At 45.0% G+C, this 15,317-nt stretch overlaps 1 protein-coding gene across 3 annotated transcripts in view; it reads left to right on the plus strand.

The window, feature by feature from the left end:
- LOC123763992 (O-acyltransferase like protein) overlaps positions 1-15,080 on the plus strand; it is a 33,660-nt gene extending 18,580 nt beyond the window's left edge. For 2 of the 3 annotated variants that reach the window (XM_069330126.1, XM_069330127.1), the window contains 4 exons: positions 5,257-5,377; positions 7,061-7,235; positions 11,518-11,657; positions 13,161-15,080. In XM_069330126.1, the coding sequence (XP_069186227.1) occupies positions 5,257-5,377; positions 7,061-7,235; positions 11,518-11,657; positions 13,161-14,108 (1,384 nt within the window). In that variant the 3' untranslated portion in view covers positions 14,109-15,080. The remainder of the gene's footprint in view (positions 1-5,256; positions 5,378-7,060; positions 7,236-11,517; positions 11,658-13,160) is intronic. The other variant, XM_069330129.1, reaches the window with a different exon arrangement.
- Positions 15,081-15,317: the final 237 nt, after the last annotated feature.

Here is a 15,317-nt window from a genome sequence, read left to right on the forward strand (position 1 = left end):
CTCTCTCTCTCTCTCTCTCTCTCTCTCTCTCTCTCTCTCTCTCTCTCTCTCTCTCTCTCTCTCTCTCTCTCTCTTTCTCTCTCTCTCTCTCTCTCTCTCTCTCTCTCTTTCTCTCTCTCTCTCTCTCTGTCTCTCTCTCTCTCTCTCTCTCTCTCTCTCTCTCTCTCTCTCTCTCTCTCTCTCTCTCTCTCTCTCTCTCTCTCTCTCTCTCAGCGAGGCCACCTTGCCACCCGCCCACAGAACCCGGGCAGCTCCCAAGTGTCCACGCCACCCACTACCAGGGCACCCACCACCGCACCCACCCATCCATTGCTTAGTGGGTGTATACCCACCCATTGTGTATAGTGGTGGGGGTATATGTATTACCACTCATCTGAGTGGTAAGTGCCATGGGCATCTGCTGACCATCCCTCCAGCCTCAACCCGTCGTCCACCCTCCCACCCAGCGCCCGCCCATGTAGCAGCTCTCAACACACAGCCAGGCTTCTCCAAGCCAAGATGAGCCATCAAGCGAGGGAAGACAAGGCAGGTGTCAGACGTGTGACAAGGTCCGGTCGACTATATCCGGTCGAGTGACGGTATCTGCTCTGCGCAATCATTTCCACAACGGAGCCAGGTGTTTGGGTTCTCTGCGCACACCTTCCAGAGCTTCATTTCTACAAATAATTTATTAGAAGCTATCAAAGCGACATCGGCCAGAACCTTGCAACACATTCCTATAATAGCCCGCCCCCATGCAACAGCCAAACTATCTGCCCTCCTGAGAAAGGTCAACGACTCTCCTGGAACGACCCAAGCATGGCACAACCTCCTACTGTTTGGCAACATATGTCTAGCCACCCCTGCAAGGAGAGACAAAACCTTAGCTGCCTCAGTCATCAAAGCTATAAATGATTTTCCCAGGGAGGACAACCAGGTGCGCCTTCCCACTCGCGCGAGAAACACCCACGGCAGGAAGAGCAACAGTGGCATATCCGAGACATCAAAAATCAGAGCATCAGTCACCTAGAAAATAGAAGTAGGAAAACCTATTGGCACAATAAGAGTCATCACCAGTGAGGACTCAATTGCTGACAGAGATTGCTGACATATAACTAAACCAGAAGACAGCACACTCCTAGGAGCTCCCCTGGGGTTGAAAGCCATCGATGAGGTCCTTGATAAGAAAATCGCCGACCTTAAGAGGATGGATGGGAGGATTGAGGATATTGATGCTCATGATGCACTCTACCTCATCACCAGATGTCTGTCCCTCCCCAGGTTAACCTACTTTCTGAGGTGTTCACCATCTTACAGTAGCCAAAAACCGGTATGACCGGTTACTAAAATCAATTTAGTAACCGGTCATACTAAGTATGACCGGTTACTAAAATCAATGCTAGAAAAAGCCCTCAACCTCTCTCTTGATGACCTAGAGTGGAAACAAGCCTCTCTTCCCGTAAGACTTGGGGGCCTCGGAGTTCGAACAGCAACGCAAATCGCTGTACCAGCCTTCCTGTCCTCCTCCTCAGCATCCGACAACCTTGTAAATGAAATTTTACCAGCCTACTTAGATCAGCTGGCAGGTGTACACGATCCCAATTTTATATGCGGTGTCACCAAGTGGGCCTCTCTTGCAAGCCAAGCATTTCAACCAACACTATCAAAAGCCCACCAGCAATCCAGCTGGGATGGCCCCATTGTAGACCAAGCTGCTGCAGAGTGCCTGGGTGCTGCAACAACACCAAACAACATTGCTCGCCTCACAGCAGTAGCAGCCCCACATGCAGGAGACTTCCTGTCAGTAACCCCAATGTCGGCAACTGGCACACATCTCACACCACACACCCTCTGAATTGCTGTGGCCCTCCGCCTCGCTGCCCCAATCCACACCAAAAATAGGTGTATTTGCGGCGAGGTGGTGGCTGACAGGTGCAACCACCATGGCCTACTCTGCCAAAGCACAGGGGGATGGCACTCGAGGCAGTGAAGTTAACGACATCATCAAGAGGAGTCTCACCACAGCTGGATGCCCAGCTGAGAGAGAGCCCCATTACCTAACACCCCGTAACTCTGCTGCTCTTATTGGTCGCCCAGATGGTATCACAATGAACCTCTGGAAGAATGGCAAGCAGTTGGTGTGGGACTACACATGTGTGTATCAACACTGGCTAGCAAAGTCCCGTAAGTACAGAGAACTGGATCACCGCTGCAATTTTGTCCCCATTGCTTTTGAAACACTCTGTGCCTGGGGTAAGAGTGCCACTAGTTTTTTGAAGGAATTGGGGTCTAGGCTAATTGAAACAACAAGAGACCCCAGAGCTTCCAGCTTCCTCTTCTAGTGCCTCAGCGTGGCGATACAGAGGGGAAATGCACACTGCATTCAGGATTCCTGCCCGCCATCTGACGAGCTGGAAGAACTCGACAACTTATGATAATCATCTTTCTATCTTATATGGAACCTCTTTTTGTAACAAAGTTTATATATATTATATACATATATATACAAAAAGAATAGGGGTGGTAGGAGAAGAAAATTTTAGTGTTCAGTGAGAACCGACAAGGTCTTCTCTAAACACTTTATTTTCTTCTCCGAGACTATGGGTCCCTATAATTGCACCAGAGTTGGTACCCTCATACCCTCGAAGAAGAAAATAATGAGTATTCAGAGAAGACCTTGTGGTTCTCACTGAACACTTTAACATTTTCTTCTCCTACCACCCCTATTCTTTTTGTGTGTGTGTACTCACCTATTGCCACTTAGCAATAGTGTGTGTTCGTTCTTTGTGTGTGTGTGTGTGTGTGTGTGTGTGTGTGTGTGTGTGTGTGTGTGTGTGTGTGTGTGTGTGTGTGTGTGTGTGTGTGTGTGTGTGTGTGTGTGTGTGTGTGTGTGTGTACTCACGTAATTGTGCTTACCTATTTGTGCTTGTGGGGGTTTAGCTCTGGCTCTTTGGTCCCGCCTCTTAAATGTCAATCTACTGGTGTACAGGTTCCTGAGCCTATTCAGCTCTACCATATCTACACTTGAAACTGTGTATGGAGTCAGCCTCCACCACATCACTTCCTAATGCATTCCATTTGTCAACCACTCTGACACTAAAATAATTCTTTCTAATATCTCTGTGGCTCATTTGGGCACTCAGTTTCCACCTGTGTCCCCTAGTGCGTGTTCCCCTTGTGTTAAACAGCCTGTCTTTATCTACCCTATCAAATCCTCTGAGAATCTTGTTCGTGGTGATCATGTCCCACTATTGTGTGTGTGTGTACTCACCTAATTGTGCTTGCTGGTGTTGAGCTCTGGCTCTTTGGTCCCGCCTCTCATTTGTCAATCAACTGGTGTACAGATTCCTGAGCCTACTGGGCTCTATCATATCTACATTTGAAACTGTGTATGGAGTCAGCCTCCACCACATCACTGCCTAATGCATTCCATCCGTTAACTACTCTGACACTGAAAAAGTTCTTTCTAACGTCCCTGTGGCTCATGTGGGTACTCAGTTACCACCTGTGTCCCCTTGTTCGCGTCCCGCCAGTGTTGAATAGTTTATCCTTGTCTACCCGGTCTATTCCCCCTGAGGATTTTGTAGGTAGTGATCACGTCTCCCCGTACTCTTCTGTCTTCCAGTGTCGTTAGGTGCATTTCCCGCAGCCTTTCCTCGTAACTCATGCCTCTTAGTTCTGGGACTAGTCTAGTGGCATACCTTTGGACTTTTCCAGCTTCGTCTTGTGCTTGACAATGTACGGGCTCCATGCTGGGGCCGCATACTCCAGGATTGGAGTACACACACACACACACACACACACACACTACCTCTGCATGTGTGTGTGTGTGTGTGTGTGTGTGTGTGTGTGTGTCCACAGAAGAGCACCATTATGTTAACTTCATTTCTCTTTAACAGAGTGAGTCACTAGTCACGCGTCCATTGTGGGATTCCCCGAGGCCCCGGAGCTGACAATTATCTCCCTCACACCTCTACTCCCTCCTCCCTCACACCTCTACTCCCTCACACCTCTACTCCCTCACACCTCTACTCCCTCCTCCCTCACACCCCTCCTCCCTCACACCTCTACTCCCTCACACCTCTACTCCCTCACACCTCTACTCCCTCCTCCCTCACACCCCTCCTCCCTCACACCTCTACTCCCTCCTCCCTCACACCTCTACTCCCTCCTCCCTCACACCTCTACTCCCTCACACCTCTACTCCCTCCTCCCTCACACCCCTCCTCCCTCACACCTCTACTCCCTCCTCCCTCACACCTCTACTCCCTCCTCCCTCACACCTCTACTCCCTCCTCCCTCACACCTCTACTCCCTCCTCCCTCACACCTCTACTCCCTCCTCCCTCACACCTCTACTCCCTCCTCCCTCACACCTCTACTCCCTCCTCCCTCACACCTTTACTCTCCCTTTCTCCCTCAGTGATTTCGTTCCAATTTATGAGTTAGTGTGTCCAGGGAATATTGGTGGATGTCTTCCAGTAAGACATAGTGTTGTGACCTGGTAAAGACTTGTTCAAGACGTAGGAAGTATACATATAATGAGTCACAATAACGTGTGTGAAGATATTATGACCCAGACCTCGCGTCAGAAGAGTTTCTTAGATTAAGGACCTGCCCGAAACGCTGCGCGTACTAGTGGCTTTACAAGAATGTAATTACTTCGCTATGTATCCTCACAATCCCAATGTACCTTCTTGTATATATGTAAATAAATAAATGAAGAGACGACGACGTTTGTGTCTGTCGTGGACCGTTATCACGTCGTTTCTATATCTTCTGGTGTGTGGTTTGGTCGTCGCGAGAAGTATGTTTCGTGTTGGTCTGCTTATACTAATTATTGTATGGCTTCTACAAGCAACGGAGTGGAGATGTATTCTGAATACTGAGTGTCGAGGAAATTAGATGAGAGGAGACTGGTATTCGGTGATTCAGTAAGATTAGTATTTTCCATATATTGATGTTTCGTGATTCGTGCCTTGTTTTATGAGTGTTTTGATGAGTAGTTTAGGTTATGCAGCGTCAGTGTAATTAGTGGTTCTCTAATTTCCGTGATTACGGTGAGTTTGTTATTTTTTTTATTGTGTATTGATTTAATTGCAATTAATATGATTGTTTGATGACTTCTTATCGTGTCCATGTTCTCATTCATTCCTTCAAACATGTTCATTCAATCTCATTGCCTATCTATTCCTACCTTCCGACTTCCATATTTCAATTCCAAGTTTTCAGCTTTTTTCAATCCCGTTACACTGGGGCTGGAATGTGTGGCCTCCAGGGTGTACTACAATGTGTACTACATAGTGCCGTGGTGCCGTGCAGGGCCCTACCTGGTGGGTCTCGGGGCCGGCTGCCTCTACCTCTGGCTGGACCACCACCACCACCGCCTTCTTAACCTCGTAAGTCACCACAACATTACTCTAACTTTAACTCCATTCCAACACTCCTGTCTAGGAGGTCCAGTGCAACTTTAGACACAGAACTGGCAGTCAGACATTAACCATATTCAAATAACATTAGCAATCCCATATAATTTTCACAATAATTATTAGCGACGTGCACAACTGCGAGAATTGACACACGGTACAATAGGGAAAAACTGTGAAAGTTCACTACAATTTTTATACATATTCAAAATGCCAATAGTGATAAGGAGTGTCAACAAGAAGGCTGAGGGACCCACACAGAGGCGCGCGAGTGAGCAAATGGTGCTGACAAGAGACAGGACCCGGATATGCTGCAACCCGCCCTCTGATCCAGTGCGTCGCATTTTGTACGTTATGGTCCCCCAACGAACAAATTAGAGAGTACTGTTAAAAGTTGCGGCACACAAATATCCACATTTTCTATGCCTCAGTAGATGAGGTTAGGTAGGAGGAGTCTACCTTAAACATAGTAATAGAAAGTCTTCCGATGAAAAAAGCTGCCTATAATCCAACAATCCTAAGGCGCATCATAGACAAGCAAATGTGCAACATTGCAGTAGCAGGAGCCACCCACATCTTCACAGACGGATCGGTTGACACAGAATATGAGAGTGCTGGCGCTGCTCTTTGCACGACCAGCGTTCAGGCATATTGGAGACTGGGAGGACTAGTATCATCAACCCAAACTGAGCTGTTTGCCATACAACAGGCATTCGCATATGTGATTGCACAAGACACTCAAAATGCAATCATACACAGACTCAAAAGCTGCACTTCAAATATTAGGAAAAAACACAGTGGAAAGACAACGTTGAAATAATTACTACAATTTTGTATCTTGGAGAAGTATCTAAAGGCAAAGGACTCAACATCACCTTAAACTGGATCCCATCCCATGTTGGAATCCCATTAAATGAGAAAGCCGATGATACTGCTAAACTGGCAACTCGTCATCCAGTGATACAGAAAAGAATCCAACCCAGCCTAGAGTACATGAAAAACGCCATCACCAAAAAACTCTCACACATCAGCAAAGCCCATCTACACCAATGAGTAGCAGAAGGTTCGCCATCTGCAATATTGTATCTTCAGACCACCAAGTTAGACAGGTTAAATATCCCGAAAGGAATCCACAGGGAAATAACAGTTCGGTTATATAGACTACGTCTAGGTTACAGATGCAACTGGGAAATTAGTGAACCCCGACAGAGGGAATGCATCTTCTGGTAATCAATCACAGAAAAGCCACTACTTCACTATCTCCTGGAATGTGAAGCAACCAAGGACCTTAGAAGAACTTTAAGAGTCCCTGAATCTTGCAGTAATCACCCTGAAGCCATCAACACAACCACTCTTCTGGTAATGAAAAATGTTCAGCAGCTGGACACCCTCATAAATACTGCCAAGCAGTGTCCTTCCCGCGATAGCAGCCACATAGTAAGGACTGACGATCTAGATGCGAGCACAGCACGCAGTATATCCTTTCACGACCAAAGATCACATTCACTCCCCCAAAAAATCTATCACTTACTACCACTTATTCATGCTCGTGCCACCTCTTGGGTGGCTTAATCTTGATAAATCAATCCATCGCAAAGTTAGGTGTAGTGTCTCTCTTACATGTGTGTGTTGGTGCCGCTACCCGCGTATGTGCAGAGCTGGGTTCGGGCGTGGGGGTGGGCGTGTGTGGTGGTGGTGGCCGTGTTGATGGGCCCCAGCTACCTTGCCGGGCGGGGGCCGTACTGGGCCGCCCTCTACTCCTCCCTCGCTAGACCCGCCTGGGCCTGCGTCCTCGCCGTCTTCGTGATCAACGCTGTCAAGGGAACTCCAGGTCAGTCCCACGAGTCCTTGACGTCATCTACATATTAACTTTTCCAGATGTACTCATTAAGCAATCTAACACTACCCAGCAGACTCTCTTTTACAAGTTCCTCTTGTATTATATTTCCACAATATACTAATAATAATAATAATAATAATAATAATAATAATAATAATAATAATAATAATAATAATAATAACAGCAATTATAATAGGATAAAAGCCCACACTTGTGCATTTGTGAAACTTGAAACAATTGCCTCTCCATCGAGAATATAAGATCTCACGAGCACTGTGTCTACACCGACGGCTCAGTCCAATCTTCTACTGGACGGACTGCAGCGGCATGTAGGTTTTATAGAAATAATATTTGCACAAAGACTGTCAGTGTCAGGTTAAACAACTGGCTGACCTCCACACAAGCAGAACTAGCAGCATTACAACTAGCTACCAGTACATTAAAAAACATTGGAGGAGGAATAATATTTTGTGATTCAAAGTCTGCTCTTCAAGCAATCGAAAACTTCTCCTGGAAGATCGACAGCAAGAATATACTACCAATTATAAATGACCTAATTGCTGCGTGCCGGTCGGCCGAGCGGACAGCACGCTGGACTTGTGATCCTGTGGTCCTGGGTTCGATCCCAGGCGCCGGCGAGAAACAATGGGCAACGTTTCTTTCACCCTATGCCCCTGTTACCTAGCAGTAAAATAGGTACCTGGGTGTTAGTCAGCTGTCACGGGCTGCTTCCTGGGGGTGGAGGCCTGGTCGAGGACCGGGCCGCGGGGACAATAAAGCCCCGAAATCATCTCCAGATAACCTCCAGATGCACAGAGTAAAGGGTCTCGAATCTCCTTTGTATGGATACCATCACACATAAATATAACCCATCATAATGAGACACATTGCGGCCAAATTAGCGTGTAACAAAGATGAAGTTGAATTAGATCTAGGTATCCCCATCTCTGCTGTCAAAACTGTATTGGTCCAAACACTCAGGTCTGACAGGAAAGAAATTACTGACTCCCAACGACCTGAAAGCACCAGTATAAAAAATATGATTTGTTCAGATCTGAAACCTATATCTATGGACAGCACAAAACGTCCACCAGACTGTGCGACACAGTGGTTGCCAGGATCAGGTTGGGTTACCGTTACCTGTGGCAGGTGGCTACAGGTGACGGATCTCCCAATCCTGAGCACTCCAGGTGCAAACTCTGTGAGCAGAAACTGGGACATGATCTCTCGCACTACATCACCGAATGCCCAGTTATTATACCTTTCAGACCAGTTGGCATGAGGTACCTGGAGCTTTGCAATTACTTTATTCATTCTCGTATTCTTGAAGATATCCTCACAGTGTATGTGAGGTATATGTATACACGTATATGTATCCTCACAGTGCATACAACCCTGTATGACTAACCATCCTGCGAGATGGGGACTTTTATTATCACTGCTGCCTTATTCACTGTTGTGTTCATGATATCCTCATAAGGAACCCAGAGCCTGTCAGTGCAGACTACTTATCACATGCCTCTGTATGACTAACTATCCTATGTGATGGGGATTTTTTAGCATCACGTAGCTAGCTTTTTGACACACTGTACTTCCCTACATATAGTCTAGGGTAGCTGCACAAATGCAGATGTACCTAATGTATTGAAAAAAAGTGTATATGTGAAATTTATGTAAGGCATAAACACCAAGTCTTTCGCAGTCTTCTGAGTGCTTTGTCAAGGTCTGAGTGTGTGATTAGGACGAGGCTTACATCTCAATGTCTAATCTAAGTCTCGTCATAATCATACACTCAGACCTTGACAAGGCACTCAGGAGAGTGCGAAAGACTTAGTGTAAATTACTGGCATAAATTTCACAAATACACAAGTGTGGATTTTTATCCTATGTTATTATGTCTATGAGAAGACATTACCATTACTACTAATAATAAATAATAATAATAATAATAATGATAATAATAATCATTACTGGTAACTTCTTAAAACAGACATGATAACGTAGGATAAAAACCTACATTTAAGTATGTGTTGTGTTTTATGTAAAGATTTGAACTACACCAAGTCTTGGGGTTCAGTCACTGAACCCATTATATGCCTCTGTAATCCTTTCCACCACCCCCCCAGCATGGGTATGGGGTGCATAATTTATAAATGAAATAACTTAGTATTCTCCTGAGTGCATTATAAAGGTCTAAGTATATGATTAGGACGAGTTCTATAGCTCGGCCAGGAGGTTTGCCCGTGGGAAGTTTCATTCAAATGTTTTTCCACGATTTGAATAATGTTGGCCTGATAATATTAGTGTTCAGGAGAAGCCACAAAAGGGGGAAATGAAACACCTCTCATTTAAATGTATTTAAATGAACAGCGCCGGCTGGGTTGAATCAGGGATAGGGATTTTTATAACTAAACTTATGTACTCAAACTTTACTTTCCTTCACTTATCTTCTAACGAACTTACCACTTATCACTTCCCTGATAATAAAAGATTAACCACGGCAACTACTACGTACTGCTGCTGTCGTCAATTACCCAGTAATGGACACTGGAGTACATATTGAAGGATCACACTGAAATCGTCTTATCATGGAGTGGGGTTCAACATCACCTTTACTTGCGAGAGTCAGCTGTCTGACTCCTATCTGGTCTCTTGGTCATGAATACACACCCTGTCGAGCCTCCGTGACTCACCAACACTCTCCTTGTTTTGGGATAATCTTCTAATCCTACCCCCCCCCCCCTCCCCCCTTCATGATGTTACTGTCCGGTGTCAACCAATTTGCAGCTGTATCTCTCCCACTTTTCCTAGAAATCCTCACCAGGACAAGAGCAAAAATCAGTTGTCGACAGACAAACATTTATTACATGAAAATACACAGAGATAAAATAATACACACACACAGTATTCAAGCAGTGTGGGCCATCCTCCAGCATCCATCATCTTCACCATCATCTTCACCATCATCTATCTTCCTCTCCATCTTGTCCAGAGTGCTGACTTGTGTACCTCTCTCGTCCTTCTGTGTGGCCAGAATACGCCTGGGATATAGACGTATCTGGCAGCTTTCTCAAAACCCAAATGTCGAGTACACAATGTGTCAACTTTGTGAAAGAAAACATGCACTCTCTTGAACATTATATTGTAGAATGTCCCATACTGACTGACTTTCGCCCTCCTGGGCTAAGGTATGCTGAACTCTGTAATTACTATATGAGTACTGGAACACTTGATGATATATTGGACTTGTACCCAAGATTAACCATGTAATGTATCAATTATACAATGTATGTATATGATGTAACTATATAACCTGAGCTTGTAAAAGCACCTTAATCACCTTCAGTGATTAAGTGCTTATTGCACACTAGTTTCTCTATCAGCTATCTCACCCTGTCAGAGTAAAAGAGACAAATGTATGTGAATGCATGTGTGTGTGTATATATATATGTATGTATATATGTATATGTACGTATATGTGTGTATGTATATGTATGTGTATAAAGAATATATGGAAGCTGATCAGAATTACATTTCACCTTTGTAAATGCACATTAATGACACTATGTAAAAGACACATCGAACACTTTATGTAGGGCATACGTAAATCTGTGTATCTATGTATTTACGTATGTAGGTTAGGTTTGCATTTTAAAAGTACCGAATCACCTTCTGTGGTTGATTGTTCAATAAACCCCTGAACTATATGTTTAACACATCTCTAACCCTGTCCATGGAGGACAGAAGAAAATGTATATATGCTGGTTAGCATTGTAAATGTGTGGCCACGTCTGTGGTAGAAAATAATAATAATAATAATAAAAATCTTCTAGTGTGTGGTCTGGTCAACTTACTTTAGTCACGTTATTGTGACTCATCGCCAGGCAATGTTAATATTTTTTTTTTTGAGATATATACAAGAGTTGTTACATTCTTGTACATCATATAAACATCAATATACAAAATCAATATACATCAATATATAAAACTCTTGGTTCAGTACGAGTATACAATTTTCCCATACAATTTGTAATAATCATAGCAATTCTAACTCTCACTATTTACTATTAATTAATATTATAGCAACATTTCTACGAGCTCATGGGCTTGCTCAAGCAGGTAGAGTTCTTCAAGGTAGCAAACTAATTTTGCCTTGCCGCTTTCTGCTATTCCTATTTCCTCCTATGTATTCACAGTACATAACTTAGTTTTTTATTAATAATATCACTGTAATGAGAATCTGAGAATCGTACAGTAATGTTGATGTGTACAGGAATGGTGGCGAGGCTAGCGTCCCGTCCCATGTGGGCGCCGCTGGGTCGTCTCTCCTACAGCGTGTTCCTTGTGTCGCTGCCGCTGCAGACACTCATCGCCGCCGCCCCTCACAAGCTCCACTACCACCACCTCACAGCTGTAAGTTTATCCCATTCACAGCATTTCCCCTGGACCTATTACTCAGCTTTCCTATGCCCACCTCCCTGCTACGCCACTTTCCTGTACCCATGTTTCCGGCGCTAGGTTTTCTGATTTCTGTAGACGCTTAGCATCTGACGTCATTGGAGATAGGCTTTCTGACTTTTGCTTCACACTATCATCCGGTCATCCATAAGGATATCATCCGGAATGGTTGGTTAACCGCGGTGGCTGCAAATACTGACCTGGTGTTCTGAGGCCGTCTCTCAGCTCCTCAAGCAGGACACTCCACCAGTCTTAATTTTCTCCCAAACAAGTCTTATTGTCTATCCCTCTCAGAATCATCCCTTTGGTACAAAATACATCCCCTCTGAATTTCTATTTTCTTACGCCATATGGGCATAAGACACGGTGTACAAGCTATTTCCATCCTTCCAGGCACCTGACTAGCTGCCAAGCTCCACAGAGACCTCCTTGTCTCTTGTAGTTGTCGGATGACATTAATTATACTCACAAAACACGCGAGGCTTCATCCGGTATACCACCTCACTCCAACTCCTCACTTCTGTTCACATCTGCCTCATACATAAATTCATCTCAAGTCATCTATTCTTTCCATTCAAGATCCTTGTTACATTTTCAATAGTTCTTTATCTAATGAATAATATTCGCCAATGCATGGTGCAAAAAAAGTATTTGTCTGATAGGTCGCAGTCCATGAGAAAGATAAATTTCCTCTATAACTGTCAAGATTGATCTCTTTTTCTTTCTGATCTTTGATCGGTAGAGTCAAAAACAGCTGTAATTGCTCTTACGATCAGCGTCATGAAATACCTGTCTACATACTTATTGTCTATTGTTTTCAAAATATTAATATAATAGCCTTTTGTCGTTATCAATGAATTCTTGCGATTTACAAGAGTTGAATTTGCGTTGTGTCAATATCTGGCTGAGCTTGTGTCTGCTTAAAATGTCTCCCACATTTCGTCATGAAATGCCGTGGGCTATGTACATTACAGAATTTGAAGGACTCAACTCACCATCAAAGAAAGAAGCAACATAACAACATACATAGACTTTTAAACCGTCAAGTATTGCAACATTTTGAAAGAAATTTCAACATAGGATTACTACTTGCACTATTGTTAATAATAAATATATATATTCCGTGAAATCCTCTGTCCTTGACGTAATCGTGGTGGCGCCGGCCCTCACCCCGCAACCTTTCCATTACACTGAACTATCCCTGCGTGACTGGCCTACCTGGTGGGACCAACTCCTTTTCCTGCAACACCTACTCTTGAATATCATCTTCCCTTAGCCTCGTGCATTACCGTATGGTATAATATTTTGCATGCGTATATTTTTCTCATGTTATTGAAGTGCATAATATTGAAGGGTAATGTTTTGTAATGAATTATTACATACTGCATGGTACAGATACCTAGTAATGTATTACACTACAGCATCATGTCTTTCAGTGTATTATGTTTGGTGTTGCAGGTGTACTTAGTGGTGGGAGATGTGGTGATGAGCGGTGTGGCTGGCCTCCTGCTGGTGCTGCTGGTGGAGGCCCCAGCAGCCTCCCTCCTACCTCTTCTTGCTTCAGGTATCACACTACGCTCTCCCATAGTGACCACACTACACTCTCCCATAGTGACCACACTACACTCTCCCATAGTGACCACACTACGCTCTCCCATAGTGACCACACTACACTCTCCCATAGTGACCACACTACACTCTCCCATAGTGACCACACTACGCTCTCCCATAGTGACCACACTACACTCTCCCATAGTGACCACACTACCCTCTCCCATAGTGACCACACTACACTCTCCCATAGTGACCACACCACACTCTCCTACAGTAACCTCACTACACTCTCCTACAGTAACCTCACTACACTCTCCTACAGTAACCTCACTACACTCTCCTACAGTAACCTCACTACACTCTCCTACAGTAACCACACTACACTCTCCTACAGTAACCTCACTACACTCTCCTACAGTAAACTCACTACACTCTCCTACAGTAACCTCACTACACTCTCCTACAGTAACCTCACTACACTCTCCTACAGTAACCTCACTACACTCTCCTACAGTAACCTCACTACACTCTCCTACAGTAACCTCACTACACTCTCCTACAGTAACCTCACTACACTCTCCTACAGTAACCTCACTACACTCTCCTACAGTAACCTCACTACACTCTCCTACAGTAACCTCACTACACTCTCCTACAGTAACCTCACTACATTCTCCAACAGTAACCTCACTACACTCTCCTACAGTAACCTCACTACACTCTCCTACAGTAACCACACTACACTCTCCTACAGTAACCTCACTATACTCTCCTACAGTAACCTCACTACACTTCCACAGTGACCTTATTCTCTTCCACCTCACAACAGCTCCAAAGGGGTTGCATTCCTAAACTTGCTGTGTAGACAAATCTTCGGGCCTGAGGCTCCGCACTAGAAAAAAAGGTTATATTACTTGAAGAAAAAAACATGAGTCTGTTTATGATATAAACAGCAGTAATAATGCACAGCGCAGCACCGAATTCTCATAAATAGTGTTCAGCGGCGAGGTTCACATGGCGTGGAGGTGATCGCTAACATTGTGTCCTGGCGGGCTCCTAGGTACACTGTGGCGTGGCGCCCCGCTGCCGGGGACGACGACCAAGACGATGGCTGAAGAAACGACGGACCTGACGACGGCGACGCAAGATGGCCGCTGGTTGAGGAAACGACGAACCTGACGACGGCGACGCAAGAGGACCGCTGGTTGAGGAAACGACGAACCTGACGACGGCGACGCAAGAGGACCGCTGGTTGAGGAAACGACGAACCTGACGACGGCGACGCAAGAGGACCGCTGGTTGAGGAAACGACGGACTTGACGACGGCGACGCAAGAGGACCGCTGGTTGAGGAAACAACGGACTTGACGACGGCGACGCAAGAGGACCGCTGGTTGAGGAAACGACGAACCTGACGACGGCGACGCAAGAGGACCGCTGGTTGAGGAAACGACGGACTTGACGACGGCGACGCAAGAGGACCGCTGGTTGAGGAAACAACGGACTTGACGACGGCGACGCAAGAGGATACATAAAGTGAGGTCTACATTAGGAGGCAATGAAAATTCTCAGAAATACTTATAGCTGAGTCTAAGCCGAGCAGTAGTAACATTCAGTTTGCTGATTTTGTTGGATGATTAATATATGTGACTCTTATTGCATGATAGTATGATGATAGATGGAATTTCTGTTGTAGATTTCACTTTGCCCCTTCAGATTTCAGAAGGGGAGTATAGGCACACACTGCACGCCCCTTCATATAGTCTAGGGTTGCTGCATAAATGCACATGTACCTAAATGTGTTAATTAAAAAAGTTCCTTAATACATTAGTGATTTCATTGCTCCATAACAATATATTTTATGTGAAGGTTCCTTCGGCGAAGGAATATATTTTAATAAAGTGAAGGCGGCCTAAGCGGGAGAGAGGAAGGGGGAGAGAACTCCTCCTTCCTTTCCCCCCTCGCCCTCCAATCTCTATCCCCCATTTTTCCGAGGGAAAAGACGTTCAGGATGAAGGAGGTGGGGGGGGATGGAGGGCACGGGGTACAGGGGACAGAGGAG

The sequence above is a fragment of the Procambarus clarkii genome, chromosome 23, assembly GCF_040958095.1.
Source record: "Procambarus clarkii isolate CNS0578487 chromosome 23, FALCON_Pclarkii_2.0, whole genome shotgun sequence".
Taxonomy (NCBI): domain Eukaryota; kingdom Metazoa; phylum Arthropoda; class Malacostraca; order Decapoda; family Cambaridae; genus Procambarus; species Procambarus clarkii.